Source organism: Numenius arquata, chromosome 16, assembly GCF_964106895.1.
Source record: "Numenius arquata chromosome 16, bNumArq3.hap1.1, whole genome shotgun sequence".
Classification (NCBI taxonomy): Eukaryota; Metazoa; Chordata; class Aves; order Charadriiformes; family Scolopacidae; genus Numenius; species Numenius arquata.
In genome coordinates this window covers 11,559,971-11,579,401 of record NC_133591.1, presented here as the reverse complement: position 1 = coordinate 11,579,401, position 19,431 = coordinate 11,559,971, and the positions used below count along the sequence as shown (strand labels likewise).

Genomic DNA, 19,431 nt, shown 5'->3' with positions numbered 1-19,431 from the left:
TTAGAACCCTAAAAAGTCGGGGGGAAAAAATAATAATTAAAACTTAGCTGCAGCCTAAGGCACTAGTATTCTCAAGACTTCTAGTAGTCTTGATACATAATAACCTAAAAAAAAAAAAAAATTTTAAAAAATGTACAGGCAGAATAAAACTAGCTGTGTTGGCTTGACAAGAGCATCCAGGAGCTGTTCATGGTCACAGGGCAGGGCATGACGTACCCGGACTTGGTACCTCAGCAGACAGATGGCCACAGAGGAAGGACACAACAATTAACTGCAGACCCTAAGCTCTATACCAAAATTGATTTTGGTCTCCAACATGGGAAAACCAGTCTCCTCCTTCCTCTGAAACCTGTCTAAAAATAGGTAAAGATGCCAAGACTAAATAGTTTACTGTCAGCCTCACCTTCCCCGCTCCCGACAGCCTGACCTTGATGGGTACAAGTGTGTAGGAGCTGGTTGGCCTCCTGCCTCTGCCACGACTGGAGGCTGCTGGAGCGGGAACCGCTGGGATCCCATCCGAAATCCAGCCCCTCGGTGACTTCAGCCCTTGTGGGACGAGGGACAACACTCTGTGGCCGGGCAATGAGGCCGGCTGGTTAACAGCACACTGGTTGCTGGTGTCGAGAGAGAAGGCGGAGTGAGGGGTTTGTGTGTTCTAAGAACACAGAATTGAGTCCTAGGGACGTTATTGGCAAAGCTGTCTCGTTGCTGTGAGAAGCATGAGCCTGACGAGAAGCCCACCGCCCAGGCCGGCCGGGCCCGGCGCTCCCCACACTGCCCGGGGTTACATAACCCACACCCACCAGCTTCTGCTAAACACTGACACCGACACCCACAGCCTCGAAACCCGGCCAAAATCACACCAGGCCACACGCTTTTCTTCCTTAACAAACCTAAACCCTTCATTTTTCTTTCCAGCAGGCCGAGACTCCTCGCACACGCCCAGGGGACAGGGCCGAGGCAACAGAAACAACCGCATTTTCACCCCGGCAGGGGAACGTCAGCCGGAGAATCAGCCGGAGAGGAGGGGGTGGCCGCGGCCCCCGGGGCGGGGGAGGCCGGGCAGGGCCGCCCGGCTCCTCCTCACGCCCCCCGCGGTGCCGGCTGTCAGACAGCGGCTGCCGCTTCGCCCCCAGCTCTGACGGGGCCGGACAGCGACAGCCCCAGCGACAGCTGCCGCCGCCCCGCCGCCGCCGGGCAGGACGATGCCATCCCGCCCGCCGTGTCCGTACCTGCTCCGCCGCAGCACGGCCACGCCGCCCCGCGCCACGGCCGCCGCCATCTTCCCTCCTCGCCACCGCCTCCTCTGCCGCCTCCCGCGCGTGAGGGCGGGAGACAGGCGGGAGGCGGGGCCGGCGGCGGGGGCGGGGCCGGCGCGGCTGAGGGAGGGCCAGGCCGGCGCGGGGAGGTGGCCTGACGGGACGCTGTGTGGAGGGGGCCGTTACCTGAGGGGAATACGGTGTGTAGGGACGGGGCCGTTCCTCAGGGGAAATACGGAATGGGACACGGCTTTGGCTGTTCCCCAAAGAGGGATGTAGTGTGTGTTGAGGGCTGTTCTCAGGGAGGGGAGCGGAGGGGAGTGGGGGGGTAGGGACAGGGCCGTCCCTGAGGTGATGTGTGAGGGGAGGGTCGTCCTTGAGGTGATGTGGTGTGGGGAGAGGGCCGTCCCTGAGGTGATGTGGTGTGGGGAGAGGGCCGTCCCTGAGGTGATGTGGTATGGGGACAAGGCTGCTCCACAGAAGGAGGTATAGTATCAGGACAAAGCTGTTCCTCAAAGGGAGATATGGTTTGAGGAGAGGACTGCTTCTTGGGGAGCTGAGGATGAGGCAGTTGGGGTTCAGCTGCTTCTCAACGTTGCTGTTGACCACAGATATGGGAGCACCAGGGATGTCAGGGCATGGATTTTACTGGCAGGGGACACTACATGGGACAGACACAATGCTGTTCCTGCAAGTGAGATGTCGGGCAGGGTAGTGCAGTAACATCTGATCCTACTCTGGTTGTCCCTTGCCTGCATCCTAGCAGCACAGAGAGGATTTTAGAGAGATTATTTGGTTTCCACCCTCTTAGATGCATCCCTAGATAGATGCGTAGATGCCACATTAGTGAGAAGTAGCTAATTAACATTTTCTGACAGTGGAAGAGGGGTAGTTTCATAGGGTGAATCAGTAGGAAAAGAATTCCAGAGTCCTGTCGTTGTGTTTCCACATCCTTAGTGCTTTAGAACATGGTCCTCTCAGCTGACCTTGTTACTTTACATTTGTAATTAATGTTTGTTTGTTTTCCTGACCAGGCCTAAATGAAGTCTACAACATCTTCATGTCATTCTGCTTTTTTTACATCACCACAGAGAGCAGCATAATATCTGTATAAATATCTTAGACATATACAGGAAAACCTTTTATTTTTCAAGATGTAAAATTTGGGCAGAGATCCAGATGCAGCCCTCATGTAATATTAGTAATATTAGCTGACTGAGTTGTTGGGATGTACGTATATCCTGAGCTAACATAATGGTAGGATTGGCAGGAAGTAAAGACTCAAAGAAGGTGGGATTTGATCCTGTAAAGTGCTTTGCTACAAGCATTGCAAGAGCCGTCAGCTTTGATGTCTAACTGCACCCTGCTGGTGGGCCTGACTGACAAGTTTCCCCAGAAGTGATTCAGGAGTGATTCAGAGGTAAAGGTGTAATTAAATGAAACATACTTGTTTATAGTGTATATTAGCTGACATTGACTGAACTAGTTAATGATCTGTCCTGATCTAATCTTTCTCCCTGGAGTTAAAAGTAAATATGTGGACCTTTAGATATTTTAAAATTAGTTTTATCATGTGTTCTATTCTTACATTTGGTGGGGTTTTTTTAACATTTGAAAAGATTATAAAGACTGCACTCACTGAGAAATAAAACATACTTCCCAAAGGGTACTGCCCTGTCCTAGGCCTGTGCTTGTGAGCCAAGGTGAAGGGTGGGATGATACCACGGTTATTCTCAGAAATGAGAGAACAGAGATCTTAGGGCTTGAGAACGTTTGTTAAGGGAGTGCAGGACAGAGTCAGAAATGTAAGTCTTCTGTGATCAGCTTAGTGGGAGGCATAGCACCTCAACAAATGTTGCAGGCCTAGTGAGGGAACTTATGAAATGCAGAGATAAGCAATGGAATTCATGTACGTGAATGCAAAAGAAGCAAGTGGAGAATAAGGACTGTGAATCACTGGGGAAGAGTACATAAGGCAACAAAAGAAATCTGGGAAAAGTATTGGCAAAAATACATGAAGCAGAGAACGTACTAAGAAAATCCATAAGATGAGGAAGGAAAACAAAACTAGGAAAAAGACTTTCTTTCTCCAAGACTACAGGAATAGTCAATTCTTTCCTAAATAGGAAAGATGAAAGCATATTAGCAATATTTTATGCATCATCAGATCAGTTCAGTATGCACACTTTTGCTTATACATATATATGTATGTGTGTGTGTTGGGTTTTTTTCCCTGTTGTAGAATTAATGATGTTAATCATGGCTGCTGTAATTAAGAGGTAATGTTCCAGGCTAAGTGTTAGAAAACAGGAAAATAAGCCAGCTTGGATGAGACTATTGTGCTAGAATGGAATGAAGAGAGTCAAGAAAGTCAAGAGTGTCACAGCTCTGTTCTGAATTCTTAGGGAGCCATAGGATTACTTTTTGTTTAAAATTACTCAGTAGATAAACCATTATCAGGTGAAAAAATAAGGTAAGAAGGACCCCTCAATATTCTATAGAGAGATATATTCAGTAGTTTGGACAATTCACTTAGCTTTAGATACCCTTTTTGGAAGATAAATGTAAGTCTTGCCTATCTCCCGAAGGCACTTTGGTGCCTTTTGAAACAGGAGAAGCACAATATATTTCAAAAGCAGAGGCTTACGTGTCTTCCTGTGTCAGTCCATAACAAAGCAGAAAATGCACGGACATTTTCCATCTGTGGATAGGAATAAGACCCCATCCCTTTCTCCTTTGCATATAAAAATATTCCATCCTCTGACAGTTTGTTTTATTTCTTAAATCTTGGTTTATCCTTGTTGATGCCTAAAACCCCTTTGTTATCTTCCAGAGCCTTTGGTCATCACTGTGGAATTCCTGGTATGAGAAGGCAGAGCGTCAGGGTAGAGAGAGGATCCTTGCTGAACTGCTGTAATCATGAAAACAGTGGTTTTAATTGTCCTAATCATCTTCACTTTTCTGTCTTCAGGTAAGGCTGATGTAGAGAGGGAAAGAGAATGGTGACTTCTGGATGGGTTACCAGGATACAAACTCTAATATATGCTTTGATTTTGTTTTCTTCTGTGCAAAGAAGTTGTAGCTAGAACTGTGCCTGTGATTTCTATTTGCCTGTACTTTTCCTGTTTGATCATTGGCAGATGGTGACCCTGTTAGCTTTGAAACAGCTTGGTACGCTCGTTTCTCAGCAATTCAGTGAAGATTTGTTTTCTTTGGATAGTTGAGATCTGCGTACTCATTAACACTGTCAAAATCAATCAGTGTATTTCAAGCTGCACCTCTCTAAAACCACAATGGGTTCTTTTTGGAACTGCACTGAAGTAACGTCAAAACAAGTAGAATACTAATGTCTGATCCTATGCTCAAAGAAATAAAAACTTCAGTGTTTTAATTATAAACATTATTTATTCCAGATTGCCAGAGAACCAAATGCTTAAACGTCTGGAAATGACAATGTTAGAGATGTTGTAGTGTTTTCTATGCATTCAGTCCTGGTTTTCATTACATGGTATAAGTTACATAACTGCATGCTATTTTTATATATAATAATCACTTTTTTTCTCCTTAAATGCATATCTTCTTGAGATGAATATGATGATATATTTCAGAGTAGAAGGCATTTAATAGGAAGAATACAAAATAAGTCATAGTACATCCAAGATAATTGGAGCCTAAAGCAAATGAGGAAATTTTATTGATGTGTCTGGACTACTTAGGATGTAGCTTCATCGTCAGTTTAAACCAACCAACCCACAGACTTCCCCTGGAAAAGGAGGTTTCAACTTCTCCTCCACTTTAAATCTCATCTTCCTTCTTTCTGCTGGCATTGTTTTGTTTTGTTTTTTATTGATTACTGAGTTTTCAGCTGGAAAAATATCTGGCAACTGAATAGTTCAGTTCTGCTAAAAATTTATAGAGTGTTCCCGTGCAGTTTATTTAATCTCTTTGTTTGGCATCCAGAAATGAAGATAATTCTTACTAACTTCCTGCTTGGAAGAGGTAGAATTGTAAGGATTTTGTTGTTAGTGTTTACTCAATACTCTGCTCAGCACAGTACATGATTCTTCATTGTCAGTAACCGAATTGTCCCTAGTTTCTGTTTTTCATTGTGGGTGTTGTCATGGAAGATAAACCTTTCTATCTTGAGGGAAGTGCAGCAAGTTACTTGTCATTGCTGAGGCAACACTTAGATAGTATGTTGTTTAAAACCAGAAGAAGGTCCAAATCATAAAATTGCCATCATAATTTCAAAAAGTCCCAGATGCTCACTTTCTGGATTGAGGATTTGGTTTAACTCCTTTGTGAAGTAGCATTTAATTGTGAACTTCTTCCAACTTAAAATTTTCATACTTCTCATATCTAAGGTTTTCTGAGCCTGGAGCTCTCATGTGGGTCTTATTATTTAAAATCAGGTAGTCCTTGTCTGGAAAAAAAATGGGGAGGAAATACTGTTCCCCTCTCTAAAGACTAAATTTGACAAAGCTAAAGCAACTTGATCCCCTACCAACATCCTCCCTCCATGGTTCTTGTTCTTTTGCAGGCTTAGTTAATGACTCTCTAGAACTTTGTAACAGAAATACTAAGATTGATATGGATAAATTTTGCATGTGTGCATGAAAGCACCAGAGGAAACAGCAGAGCAAAGGTTAAAAGAATGTCCTGTATTGATAACCAAGGACACAACTGACAGCAATAAAAACTGATAAACCCTGGGGAATGCATTGTTTACATCAAGAGGTCCGTGCTCTGATAAGGTCACATCACTGTTGGCTTGTTAGGAGAAAAAACTGCAGTCTGATAACAGGTAGATGGTAACAAGGTAACCCTAAACTGTAAATGCCGTTCCTCTTCTTGCTATCCCAACAGGAAAACAGACCATAGCCATAAGGATGTCCTTGCCTTTGTTTCCTCATTTTGGGTGGCAACCTTGCCAAAGATTCATGGAGGATGAAGCAAGGAAGATTCTGAGGCAAAAGATCATGCTGTAATAACTGATTCTTGAAAAATATACCTAAAACTATTTTGCTGCTGCCAGTCAAGAGGAAGCAAAGAGATATAGTGAAGACTCAACAACAAATATTCATTGTCTTCCATGCTGGCAAAAGTGCTCTTGGTCAAACTGCTTGGGCACCTCTCTTGGGTGCCTGTACTATGTGGATATGTGAGTGCGAGTGAGCAGAATCCGCTTACTTGTGAAGTTAAAGAAAAGAAAATAGCTTCCCTTTCCATAAGGTCTTAAACTGAGGTGTTTTTTTTTCACTGAATCCTACAAACCGTGACTTCTGTGTTGATCCTACAGGGAAGAAATTCCGATGGTGCACCCTTTCTGACCTAGAACAGAGGAAGTGTGCTGAACTGTCCAAAGCACTTACGGCTGTGCTGCCCCTTGCTACTGTCAACTCGTTTACTAGGATTTCTTGCATCAGAGCCCATAATACATATGACTGCATTGATAAGATCAGGGTGAGTTCACAGAGATTTCTAAAACTGATTTTGAGTCCAAATCCTCTTTTGAAGAAGAAACTGTTAAACAGAATCCATGGGAGAATAAAAGGATACTGAAATGATGGTATTGCACGCATGACAAAGTATATGGTAGCTTGAGAGGCAAGAATTAAAACCCATGAACATTCTACTAGATGTACTATTTTATCCCAGCTAACGTCCTTGCAATCTCCAGGAAATAAGTAAAAAGCTACTTGGAAATAAATGGACAAAACCAAGCTACTAAATTAAAACTTGCTCAGAGCATCCCATTGCTTGTGGGTTTTGGTCCTAGGTCCTACTCTGACTATAATCAGTATTTTCCCTTCCCTTTCTTCCCTACTATTTTTAGCCCCTAGCCAATCTTTTCTGAAGTAAAGAGCAAAAACCTTTTTTCATACAAAAATCTTTAATTTCAATAAGACATCTGACCATTTGTAAGTGTAGGCTTTATACCAGTTCTGAAATTCCATTTTCATAATGCTGTATGCTTTGAAAAAAATCACTAATGAAAAAGGAAGATAAGCATTTTCTGTAGAATAATTTAGTTAACATACCTAAAACTTGACTGGAATAGAGAATTTCAATTTCCATTTTCATTCAGTCCCAGTTGGCTTCAATGGGTCCAAATCTGACCTGGAAAACAAAACAAATAAAACCTCTCTTGTTGGTTCAGGGAATAATGTATTTAGTCTTTTTATTCAGTCCTGCAACTTTTGTTAATAGACTCCAGTTCTGTTTTCTGGATGGTTATGGAAAGATTACAGCCAGGAGAACTCTCAGAAAGATTTGGGGTCTTTGGGGAGCAGTAGGAGGAAACAGGGGTTGCCTTTTTCTTCAGTTGGCAACAGAATTGTGGTTTTGGAATGGAAAGAAAGGAAAGGTGATATTGGAAAAGAACAGGTGTTTTTTGAAGGTGACTGAGCCTTCATAGCTAACGTTTCACCATGCTTAGTAGCAGAGATTCAATTAAAAACAAAGCAAATGCTTGGAAAAGCCACTGGTTACTACTTCTCAGGCAGAAACTCTGCTCTTGAAGCTGCTCTGTTTGTTTCCCTGTAAGCACACTTGATTTGAGGGTTTTGCTGTTGTTTTTAAGGTGAACAAAGCAGATGCTGCCTCCTTGGATGCTGGAGATGCTTACTCTGCTGTAAAGCTGTATGGTTTGACAGTGGTGGCAAAGGAGATCTATGACCAAGGTAGGTTCATAAAGCAAAAGAATAAGCTGTACTTCTGATTTGGCTTATAAATTGCTGTGCAGTGAAAGGCAAAGCTCAAGAATTCTTGAAAAAAGGTCTGTACATTTTCATTAACTTTACAGGAGTATGGAGGTGACAACAACTATTTCTAAAATACTTACTGATGATGAACAAAATACGAGTGGTGCTTTCTATCTAGTAGCCTTTCTCTGTGTCACTGTGACAAACGGTCTATATCTGCCCCTGCCCGCAGCGCTAGTGTACTGGAGTTCTACATCTTGCAGGGTTTTATAAGGGTTTTATTCCATCTGTGTCAATTCTTATACCATGCTCTTTACTAGCACAACTGAACATCTACTAGCAATTTCTTAAGAGATTAGCTTCCCTCATGAATTAATTCTCTCCTTCTCACTCTAAAGAGACAAGAATATAAGGTGGAGAATCTTGTTATGGTAAGATTCCTCTTAATTTGTGGCAGACCTGAACGGTCTGTGCAATGAATGATTTTTAAGGTAAGAATAAATAAGTTGGACCGAAAATCAAGCATACAGTAGAAAATACTTCACAATACCTAAACAGCGTGATATAAGTGTTCAAAATTCTTGAGAAGCAATTGCATTGGGTGATGAAACAGGATGATCTTGTAAGCCTTTTCCACCAGATTTTTACGTTCTTGCTTTGCACATCACTTGCATCACTCAGTTCGACAAAGTGCTGTGTAGCCAGTATATGGTAAAGTTGCTGGCATGGGTACCTATGTTTCATATGCCTAAGATATTTTTTTTCTTTAGCCATGTTCACAGAAGTAGTTGAACTCCTTTACACAAACAGAAGCTGCAGAATTGGGATTTAGTTATTTCTGTTACATATTTTGTCCTATCGCAGGGAATTGTGTGTTTGCTGTGGCCATTGCCAAACGAGGAACTCTGGATATCCAGAGGCTACGAGGTGCACGCAGCTGCCACAATGGAGCCAGATGGACATCAGGCTGGAATATTCCATTTGGCTTCCTCCTTGCAAGAAATGATCTTTCCTGGGATGAGGCGCAACCTCTGAGCCAAGGTGGGTGATAGGAGCCATAGGGCTATGTCTCTGCTCTCAGCAAAAATGACTGAAATACAAGCAGGTGTAGAATGAACTGAGCTATGTGGAAACTGAAGGGCGTTGTGGATGAGATATCCTCTTGGAGTGTTTTTGATACTGGCTCTTAGGTCCCTTCAGAACTTTTCTAGTGATCTCAAAGCAGCAGAATTGTTACCAAAACAGGAAACCTTTGTGTCCTGTATGGCACAGGGAGCAAATCTTTGCAATATCTAGCCAGCACAAGGATGGTTTCAACCAAGCAACATTTGATCACTCTGTTTCCAGAAATTTTTTCAAATTTGAAGTTTAGACAATGAAGCTGAATTTGCTGATTTATTAATTTATTTATTAAAGCACCACAGTCCTAGTTATGCCTGTGCTATGTTTGCCCCCTTTTCTTCCATTTTTTCCCATTTGACTTTTTTCTTTCTTTTTCTTTTTTTTTTTGTTTGTTTGTTTTTTGTTTCCTCCTACATCTGCAGTAATCAGTGAGTATTTCAATGCAAGTTGCATTCCTGGGGTTGGCGTTGCTGCTCCTCAACTGTGTGCTCTCTGCCAAGGACAAAAATCCTATGTCAGAGACAAGAACCACTTCTGTGAGACAAGCAGTAATGAACCCTTCTATGACTCTGAGGGAGCCTTCAGGTGAGCTCTGTGACACTTGTACTGAATTTACTCTTGGGGAAAAACAACTCGTGATGGAGGAAAAGCTGGGTGACATGTTAATAGGATGGCATTTGTCTTCCTGCAGGTGCTTGAAGAATGGAGTAGCAGATGTTGCCTTTTTAGATCATCTAACAATTATGAGTGCCACAGGTAATCCTAAAAACTCAGATTCCTTTTAACCTCTGTCTGTGCTACTTTCTGCATGGGAGTTTGGGGGATATGCTTAGATTTTTGTTGTTTCCAGAGAAAATTCGATCCCTGCAAGCAGTTCTATGGTATTCTTGGCTCTCCACACAAGTCAGAAGGAAACAAAAGAGAAAGGAGTAAGGGAGCCATAATTGCTCACAGGGGATTCTTAGAATGGGAGCAGACAGGTGTTTTTATACAGGTGTTGTCTTCAGCCTGAAGTCTCTGATGCAGCTGTCAGTATTTGCATTGCCTGAGTTATAAGATTCCTTTAAAATTCAGTGTATTGAGCTGCTAGAACATGCAGTTTCCATATACCTGTTTTGTATTTTCATACTCAGTCGAGCTCTGCATCAACATTTTTGAAGGTGGTTATCAGTAGTATTTGCAGGTAAATATTTTTAAACAAACATATTTATGGAGATACAGTTTAAAGAGTATTTTGGAGTACCTCTGGCTGAGGTTCCTCTCTTTGTTAAGAGAAGAGTGTATCAAAGACAACTTTCCCAAGTGTGCTTAATACACTGTGCTGCTTGAATAATCCTTGAGCAACTTCCTCTGAAAAATGTTTTACCTTCCATCTCTGTGCCTGCTGCCAAGTCACCTCTCATTTCATAGATTCATGAGTGTCTTCTTGTATCAGAGGTAGAACAACAGGAATACGAACTCCTGTGTCCTGATGGGACTACAGCTGAGCTGACCGAATACAGCACCTGTAACTTGGGCAAGGGGCCTGGCCGTGGCATCATCACCCGCCACAACTTCCAGAAGATCACCAACAAATTTCTTACCATGATCCAAGTGAGTGGATATTGTAAGCTGTATATCTCCAGACACAAGCTTTTCTTCCTTCTTTCTTGAGAAATGCCTAGTTAGTGTGAAAAAGGACTAAAAATTGGTTGTTCTGGGGAAGGGTCCTCCATTGGCTTCTAGAACAAGGTTTTACTTCTCTCTAAAGTGTTCCTCTGTAGAAGGCTGGGAATAAATAAGTAAAGAAGGGAAGACACCATAACACCCAAACTGGAAAATGGCTGATGGTGTTCATCCTGCCCTGGAACTTATATGAAGGGAGACGCATAGGGTCAGGCAGGTTTCACCTTTGTTCCTCTCTTTTTCTCAACTTAGAAATAGTTTCTGTTGCCTTGACATCCAGGAATCTATTTGAAGCTGAACCTGAAAGGCATATTTAAATACAAATGTAAAGGATTTATGAAGCGACCCAGCCCTTAAAATAGTCCAGCAGACAGTGAATACTTCAACCCAGTGGGCTGAGTTGTGCTGTCACGGAGACTCCAGCAAAAGGCAGTTGTACAAAATCTCTTCTTTATTGAGAGATCTTCGTATCTTAGCTGTGTTCTGCCCCCACCCCAGCAATGGCTATGCAGCAGTGTTCCTAGTCCACACCTCAGTGCTCTCTTCTCTTCTGGTACCATCAGGCTGAACAAAGCTACTTTGCACATGGTACTTCCCCATCATAAAGCACAAGATACCTTGCACCCTTTTACTGCACCGATCTTTAACACAATGTTTCTCACTCAGCTATACCCCCTAGGTTGCCTTTCCAGGGTAGGAGGCCTTAAGCACAGCCCAATAAATTGGAATAACTAAGATGGGAAAAAATTCTTCAAAAAAGTGAATCATATAGTTCTTTTAGGACTGGAACCATCCACTCACTGCAGTACCTGTGGGCTTTGACCCAGCATGATGGAACCCCTGAGTGCTATGTTGATATGAAGGGAGGGGAGGATGAGGCTGCCTGTTGATTAGCAGATTTGTGGCAATTAAAAGTGTTGTTCTTGTCCTAGCGCCTCTTTGGGCGAAAAGGAAAGGAAAGAGCCAGGTTTGAACTCTTCACTTCAGCACCCTATGGGGGAAAGAACCTGCTGTTCCAAGATGCCACTCAGCACCTGCAGCTTCTTGAGGAGCAGCTAGAGATTGCCTATGTCCTTGGTCTGGATTATGTAGCTCTCCTTAAGGGTCTTGGCCATGAAGGTGAGAAGCCTTCCAGAGGACTGTAGCTAAGGAAAGGGAAGAAAAAGTTCTCTTTCCGTGTTATTCCTCCGTGCCAGGCATGAATGCATAGACCTAAACATCCCCTTAGCAAAGAACAGATTAGTGCATAGGTGACATGATCTCACTCTGCTCCTTCCTTCTAATGCAGGGAGCTCTTTGGACAACAGTGTTGTGCGCTGGTGCTGCATCAGTGACGCTGAGCTTCGCAAATGTGAGGAGTGGGCGCTGAGCATCAAATCCGACCCATTAGTCTGTGTCCAAGCAACTTCCATGACCAAATGCATTGAAATGATCAAGGTAGGAGACTCCCTCTGGTCAGTGTATGATAAATGGCACAGGGTGTCTATGTCCTTGTCTGAGCTGAACAAGGGGAAAAACAGCTTGTAAACTGGAGGAACCAGTGGGAATGACAGGGAGTTTATACAGGGGAATTTCCAACCAGTGGGGAAGTACAGCTGCTTGGTTACACAATTCATGCAAATCCTGGTTTTGTTATTTTCTATAATGCTGTTGGCAGAGTAGTGAGGCTGATGCCGTCACCCTGGACGCAACACACGTCTACATTGCAGGGAAGTGTGGATTGGTGCCTGTAGCTGCAGAATGTTATGGTAAGTGCTCACGTGACCTTAGCATAAGGGAGGGAATCAAAAAGGTACCATTAAAATATAGTTAAATTTCCACAGTGTATGACAGAAGCAGGAATCAATATATATGTCCAAATACTCTTCCCAGCTCTTCCGCTAACTGGCTCTACTATTTGGTCCGGCTGTTTATGATATCTCTTCTGCTGACATGGCTCAAGAATATTTCAAGGTTTTTGATGGGGTGCTGCCACGTAATAGGAATGACAGCAGTGACAAGATCCTTAATGGTTGTCTCTCCTTTCCAGGGGGAGATTGTGCCCTGGCTGCTAAGAGCGTGGAGGAAACAGGGAAACGAATTCACCTTAAACACAAAGGTAACAGGGCAACTTTGAGAAGGCAAAAGGTTTAGGTTTTCCTGAGGCTGCCTCTAGGATTTATGTAGGGATGTATTTGCATGTTGGTTTGGGAAAGAAATTGCTGTGCACGTTCAGTAGGAGCTTTACAGATAATGCCGGGCAGCTGGGACAGGAGCTTTGTGGCTAAGCAAGGAGAGCAGATCCTCTGCTGTAACTGAAGATATCGTGACAGAACTAGGGAGGGAAGAAGGGGGCTGTACCTGTCTGGAATACTTAATTGCCTTGGTATAAATGGTTTGTGGTCATTGTTTTACAGTGCTGCCACCGGTTTATGCTGTTGCCTTAGCTAAGAAAAACACCAAACAGATTAATATCCGTAACCTCAGGGGAAGGCGATCCTGCCACAGTCACCTGTACAGTCCTGGAGGATGGCTACTTCCTTCCAGATACACAGTGGGAGCTCTGGAGAACGACACTGATAACTGTGACATTGGCTCTGGTAAGGGCTGCTCTGGGTTATCTGTTGACTAGATCATGGAAATCTGAAGCTCCAAATTTGGGAGTAAAATGGAGATGGGGCCATGAGGGTGTGACCAGCACGGGATGATTGCAGTCTCAGAGCGTGCTGAAGCAGCTCTTCCTCCTATCTGACAATGTGTGATTCTTCACACTATTATTTAGCCCTCTTCTTGCTAGCCGTTAGAACGGAGTTTCATTCCTGTCTTTTCCCATGCATGAAAAAGCTTTGGCATACCTTGCCCTAATCTCACCTCAGTTTTCTCTACTCAGTTTATCAGCGTTACTTTTGGAAGGGCTGCATGCCAGGAGCAGATGGAAACCTCTGCAAGGTGTGCATTGGAGACAGTGAGGTGGAAGGGGCTCGAGCATCCAGCAGATGTGCTGCAAGTCACAATGAACGTTACTATGGCAATATGGGAGCGCTCAGGTAAGCCTTCTGTCAGTCAGAAATGCAGAGCAATAGCCAGAATTGGCTTATTATTTTGCTGCTGGTTTTCTTTGGATTTTTTTTTTTTGTTAAGTAACTGGCTGTATAAACTTTTGCTAGCTTGTATTTTGTTTTGGTTGCAGTTGCTATGAGATGCTCAGCTGATTGGGGATTTAAAATAGTCACAAAACCATTTCCAGAGCAAGACAATGCTTCCAAACATGTAAGGCTTAGAGCATTGGTACTGACTCATTGAAGAGAAGGGATGAAAGGCAGTTAAGTCAGAGAGCAGAGGTGATGTGGTGAACAGCAGTGTAGGGTACGGGGGACAATTAAACAGACTGGTGATATTAAAAAATACATATTTGAAGCAGAGGCAGAGAAGAATATTAAAAGTGAAAGCACTTTTATAGAAGATATATAATGCATTTGGTTGAATTGCATTCTCTTTCCTGGCCAGGCACAGGTGAGGCTGCATGGACGTTGTGCCACAACTTTGACTTGGGAGCTGCTTTAAGGGATGAAAGGAATAGTCTTACCAAATACGTGAACACTCTCTACCAAGATCTATACTGACATCACTAACTTCTTCCATATTACAACCAAGTAATTACAGATGAGAGGGATACTTCCACCTACTCCTATTTTAGCTTCAGATGATTGTACAAATGTCAGTCATAGTGGCTGTCTGATAATTTCCTGGTTTTTTTCCTGCACTAGGTGCCTAGTTGGCAACCCCAGTGGAAGAAGCTTCGGAGATGTAGCTTTCCTGGAACACTCTAACCTACTCCAGAACATACAGAGTGAGATGCGGATATTCTCTTTTCCTTTGAGAATGTTCATTAGTGTCAGTTACTTCCCACACAGCAACTATCACTCCTGAGGATCACTTTTACAGGTTTAATCTGGGTTCATGAAGTTGTGTTTGTGACTGGAAAATTGCAAGAACCTTCCTGCATGCAGGTGTTCCAGTAAAGCTCAAAATTCAGACACTGTTCAGTTTTAGAGAGGAAAGAGGAAAAGTCACTGAGTGCAAAAATCAAGGTGTGTTTTGGGGGGTTAATCATCCTTGGAGACTGCACTAATTTTTGGGAAGCCCAAAGCTTTAAAAAGCAAGTGACTTTTCCCACCAGACTTTCTTTCACAGGCAACCATAGTGCATGTACACGTTGTTTTTAATCAGAATTTGAAGAATGAAAACGGCAGGTAAGAGCAGTGCCGTGGGCTCTTTGTGCTGGGAGATGTTCTGTGGCTTCATTGTGACACGGCAACTTCCTCGTGTTGTTTCACAGACACTTGTGGAATAAACAGTCCAAATAGCTTAATAGGTAAAAATACTGCAAGTGATTTTGTCTTTCACAGTTTCCGAAAACAACATTGTTACTACACTGTGAAATGTTTAAATTCCTCTCGGAAATACTGGTCTTTGCTACAGTCTAGCAATTGGATTTTGTTGATGAAAATGGTTTGGTTACAGTAGCTTAAATCCCCGCAATCTCTTAAATTATGCCTCCTGCTCTAACAGCCAAAACATGCTGCCTTTTCAGAGCTGTGAAGATGAAGGGAACTCACATTTGGTTCGGCAGTGCTGACAAAGCACACTGAAATTCTAATTTAGGCAATTTCAGTAACAGAAGAGACTTTTCTAAGAGAGGAATCTCTCTAAAATCAAGTGGAGGTATAACGGCCTGGAAACCCACAGGAATTCATGCAGCAATGAGCAGTTTGTTTGGGGAAGCAAAGGACATGAGGGCTCAATTGCTTTGTTTTCCAAAAGTGATCTGATTACAGATGAAGATGAGGCAGGATAAGCTGTTTGTAGGCCTTGATGTTACTCTAGTTTTCAGTTGATAGGTGCAGCTTAAGTTCACTGTTGTGTTTCTTCAGAGAAAACACTACCCTGTTCCTAACAAATGACCAGGTAGCACACCGCATTTGTTTTGAACATATTGACTAAACTTCTTCCTCTCAATGTTTAACATTTTGCATGAGATGCACCCTGTCTTCTGCTTTTGTTTTTAAAAAAGTATTTGTTTTCACTTCCTCTTCTTTTCAGATCTGGACAGCTCTGGTTGGGCAAAAGGTTATACCCCTGTTGACTTTGAACTCTTGTGTCCGGATGGAACGCGAGCTGCAGTCACAGAATGGGCAGGCTGTAACCTTGGCCCCATTCCCCCCAGCACCGTTATGACTCGACCAGTCACTGTCACTAAAATCTATGACTTTCTAATGAAATCCCAGGTAAAGCAGATAACAGGGAAAAAGTTAGCATGTTATCACTTGTTATGTACACCTGCTGTAAAGCCTTTCAAGATCAAAAGCTTTATATACTAAATACATAAATTGCCTTTGGGTTCAATATGAGAGAATTAAGAACGTGCATAGAAGACTGAGAAAATAATTACTTGGCTTCTCTAAAGAGGCATTTTGGCACCAGTTGCCATTCTACAGTGGTAATAGTTTTGCTGAGAAATAAGCCACTGCAAAACTGCATCTTTTTGTACAAATAAGGACAGTGATAGGTGAAAGTGGAACCTTTTTTCTGCTAGATCTTGCTATAAAACTGAGGGTCACCAGCTTAACCTACTATCTAAGATGCAATCTTTGGAATCTATTTCTTTCCTGTTTAGGAATCTCTGGGAAGCAAACTGGATTCTGAATTCCATCTTTTTCAGTCATGGAAGTATGGGGAAAGTGATCTGCTTTTCAAAGATACTACTCAGTACCTTGTTCATGCAAGTCACATGAGCTATCAGGAAATTCTTGGAGCCTCTTTCTTTCAACTGGCAGAACTGGTGTTTAATTGTACACCTGCAGGTAAAGTCAAGTTCTTAATTTTGAGATAGACAAAATTGCAAAGCAGGAAGCCTTCTGTGAATAGCTGTTGCCCTTTTGTTGAAGTATGTTCTACATAATCCTGTTAGTAACAATTTTCCAAGGAGTACTGTGTTTGGAGCTCCTTTAGAGCCTCTTATAACTCCTAACCAAAAGCACTGAATCTGGAGCTCTACAGGAACACAAAAAGCAATACATTTTACAGCAAATATGAGGTTATTGAAATAGGACTGGTTTACTCCCACTCTGAAATATTTCCCTTCAATTCCAAAGATCGGTTCTGGGAAAAGGGAATATAATGTTCATTTGGATATGCCAAACTGGGGAAAAATAGAAAATTTATATTTAATTATTGAATTAATCTTAAAATAATTTAAATAATTTCCTTTTTAAAAAGAGTGCACTAGAGAACTCAAGATCAAAACCTTTATAAGCTTAAGGAATGGCTTTTTCATTATTTTTGACTGAAAGCTGTATAAAGTACGCATTTAGCTATCACTAAAACGGAAACTGTCTACGAGCCAGGGTCAAGCTGTTTTGGGATCTGAAAATCTGTACTGAAGTAAATGAAGATTACACAGTAAATTAGACTTCTGGGAGCCTAAGTTGTTAGAGAACTGAAATTCAAAAGGGGATTTTTACCTTTATTCTGCTGTTTCAGTGAATAGTATCTGAAGAATTTGTTATTTTTAAAGCTGATAGCATCTTTAAGTGTATACTTTCTTACTGGTTTGTAGGTATCTTAGAGTTCTGCAATCAGGATATCTGTGCATCCTCATCGAACTGACAGCTAATACAGGGGCTTTGCACGGCACATACATCACCATCAGTGTTGAAAACAAGGAAATGTACAAGTCCAAGCTATACAAAGCAATCAGTGAGGAAACAATCATCTCTAGAAATGTATGCTGAATACTCTCATCTTTTTTTTTTTTTTAAAGCAGATTTTATGTTTTATGATAATGTAATACTACTCATATGTCACCCCTTTCTTGTTTGGAGCATGGCATCGTGTAGAACAGCACGGGCCAGTCTGCATAACGCACAGCACAGAACTAGGATCAGCAATTCCGTACAACTACTGTGGAGAAATCAGCATTTTTGTGGAAATAGCAGGGCTGATACCATGGACTAAAATACAGACTGTCATGAGTGGCACAGGTTAGTGAGTAGCAGTTTGCCTTGCTTGTCTTATAAAACTGTTTCCATGGAAAAAAAATCAACTGACATTTTGGTAGTTGTAGCAGTGTCTTCTCTATCTGTGATTTTGGCTGCAGCTAGATAGTGCTTGCTGAATACACATGTATACTATAGGTTGTATATGTAATTGCTATCAGAACCAGTAGTCTTTTCCACATTTACCTGGGAAGAATGTATTTGCTTTTTTAACCAAGGGTTTATAGTAGAAATCAAAACATTTTTCTCTCACGAATTAACGTGTTAAGGCATCTAAAGCCAGCAGAACTGGATGCTTGCAGCCTTAAGGTGAAGGAAAGCAATGGATATTCATCCCTGCCAAAAATTCCAACCATTACTTTGTAGTACTTTGACACTTTGAATCTTTGATTCTATGAAGTGTCAATATATGATTTATCAATTAAACAGCATTGGTTTTACAAGCAGAACCTGCCTGCCTTTTGAACAGAATGTATCATGTATTCGTTGTGCCTGTTACTGGGTAAAAATTTAATGGGCAGGGCTCACTTCAGTTTGCAAGAGGGTTATCACCTTCCACTCCCATGCAGATTTTTAATGAAAAAAAATAAAATCAAAAAATTCTTCACCCAAAAACTTCCAGTCCTTTCTCCATACATTGCAGTTATATTAACCTCAGTTAGCAATAAACGAGATGCAAATGGCAAAGACAGGCCAGCTGCAACAGAGATGAAGTCAATGTATCTGCCATATAAAGGAAAAAAACATAAAAAAAACCCTCCACCAAGAACAACAAAACGAGGCAGCACTGCTAAGAATACCTGGTTTTAAACAGTTCCATGCCTAGCTTGTCTTTCCTGTCGTTTGACTTAGTTGCCCCTCTCCTCCCTCTTTTCACTTCCTGAGAAAGAAAAAAATTTGCACTCTGACCAGCAGCTTTAGATTCAGTGCATCTTCGCTGAGACTGCTCTGTCCCATTTGTCCCATTATTTGACATTGACTAATCAAACAGAGAGAGGATGCAAGTCCAAACTCTCCTACCTTTCAGATAAAAGGGGAGAGCTAAATGGTGAATGAAGCACGTCCCAGTATGGCAACAGAGCAAAATCCTCATACACTGTGTTGCAGCCAGCCAGCTGGAGCCCTGAAGCAGGGGAACAGCAGGATGCTTGTTTAGCTCTCAGAGGTGCTCCCTTCCTTTCTTTCCTGGAGCTTACATGCCACCTGTGGGATCCACACAACACTGCACTTCTATCAGAGAAGGAAGTTAGGAGGAGAGGGAAGAAATGCATCTGCCAGCTTAGCTTTGCCAAAAGCAGCATGCAGCTGAATAGCAATAAATTGAAAATCTGGGTTATACACGATTTCACAGGTTGGAAGGGCTGAGGAGTTGTTTCTGGCATAGACATTACAGATGCTTAATAGGCCTTTTTGATGTTCCTGTGCTTCAGCTTTGGTTTAAAAGCACCAGCCTGATGCCTTGCACAGGCCGTAGCACATGAACCACCAGCCTGCCTCAGCGTGGAACCTCTCCATGCAGAGCCAAGTGGGAACTGCCGGTGCTCTCTGGCTCCTGCTACTCTACTACCTTAACAGCTGGATGCTATCTCAATGCTAAGAATAATAGCCAGGATCATGCTTAAAATCCCCCAGATCTGTTTCTGT

General features: G+C 42.4%; 2 protein-coding genes across 3 annotated transcripts in view; one reads left to right on the top strand and one right to left on the bottom strand.

Moving 5' to 3' along the window:
• PISD (phosphatidylserine decarboxylase) overlaps window positions 1–1,308 on the bottom strand; it is a 29,554-nt gene extending 28,246 nt beyond the window's left edge. Inside the window, exon 1 of one of the 2 annotated variants that reach the window (XM_074159289.1) lies at window positions 1,233–1,308. Coding sequence is in view for 1 of the 2 variants with exons in the window: in XM_074159288.1 (XP_074015389.1) it covers window positions 1,233–1,282 (50 nt within the window). In the remaining variant the exon portion in view is untranslated. The remainder of the gene's footprint in view (window positions 1–1,232) is intronic. The other variant, XM_074159288.1, reaches the window with a different exon arrangement.
• Window positions 1,309–4,093: 2,785 nt separating this feature from the next.
• Window positions 4,094–18,232, top strand: LOC141472579 (serotransferrin-2-like). Its single transcript, XM_074159723.1, has 17 exons — window positions 4,094–4,230; window positions 6,559–6,722; window positions 7,843–7,942; window positions 8,828–9,004; window positions 9,508–9,670; window positions 9,777–9,841; window positions 10,521–10,678; window positions 11,683–11,869; window positions 12,039–12,187; window positions 12,408–12,498; window positions 12,780–12,848; window positions 13,147–13,329; window positions 13,620–13,776; window positions 14,497–14,579; window positions 15,833–16,017; window positions 16,407–16,593; window positions 17,349–18,232. Exons 1-17 carry the CDS (start codon window positions 4,179–4,181, stop codon window positions 17,396–17,398), a joined length of 2,220 nt encoding a protein of 739 aa, XP_074015824.1. The 5' UTR covers window positions 4,094–4,178; the 3' UTR covers window positions 17,399–18,232.
• The last annotated feature ends 1,199 nt before the right edge of the window (window positions 18,233–19,431 follow it).

Excerpts from the sequence above, each read along its gene's own strand:
- LOC141472579 (XM_074159723.1), top strand. The coding sequence starts at position 4,179 with ATGAAAACAGTGGTTTTAATTGTCCTAATCATCTTCACTTTTCTGTCT. Across the intron at positions 4,231-6,558 it reads CTTCACTTTTCTGTCTTCAG|GGAAGAAATTCCGATGGTGC; the intron begins GTAAGGCTGATG and ends TTGATCCTACAG. Across the intron at positions 16,594-17,348 it reads GTTTAATTGTACACCTGCAG|GTATCTTAGAGTTCTGCAAT; the intron begins GTAAAGTCAAGT and ends ACTGGTTTGTAG.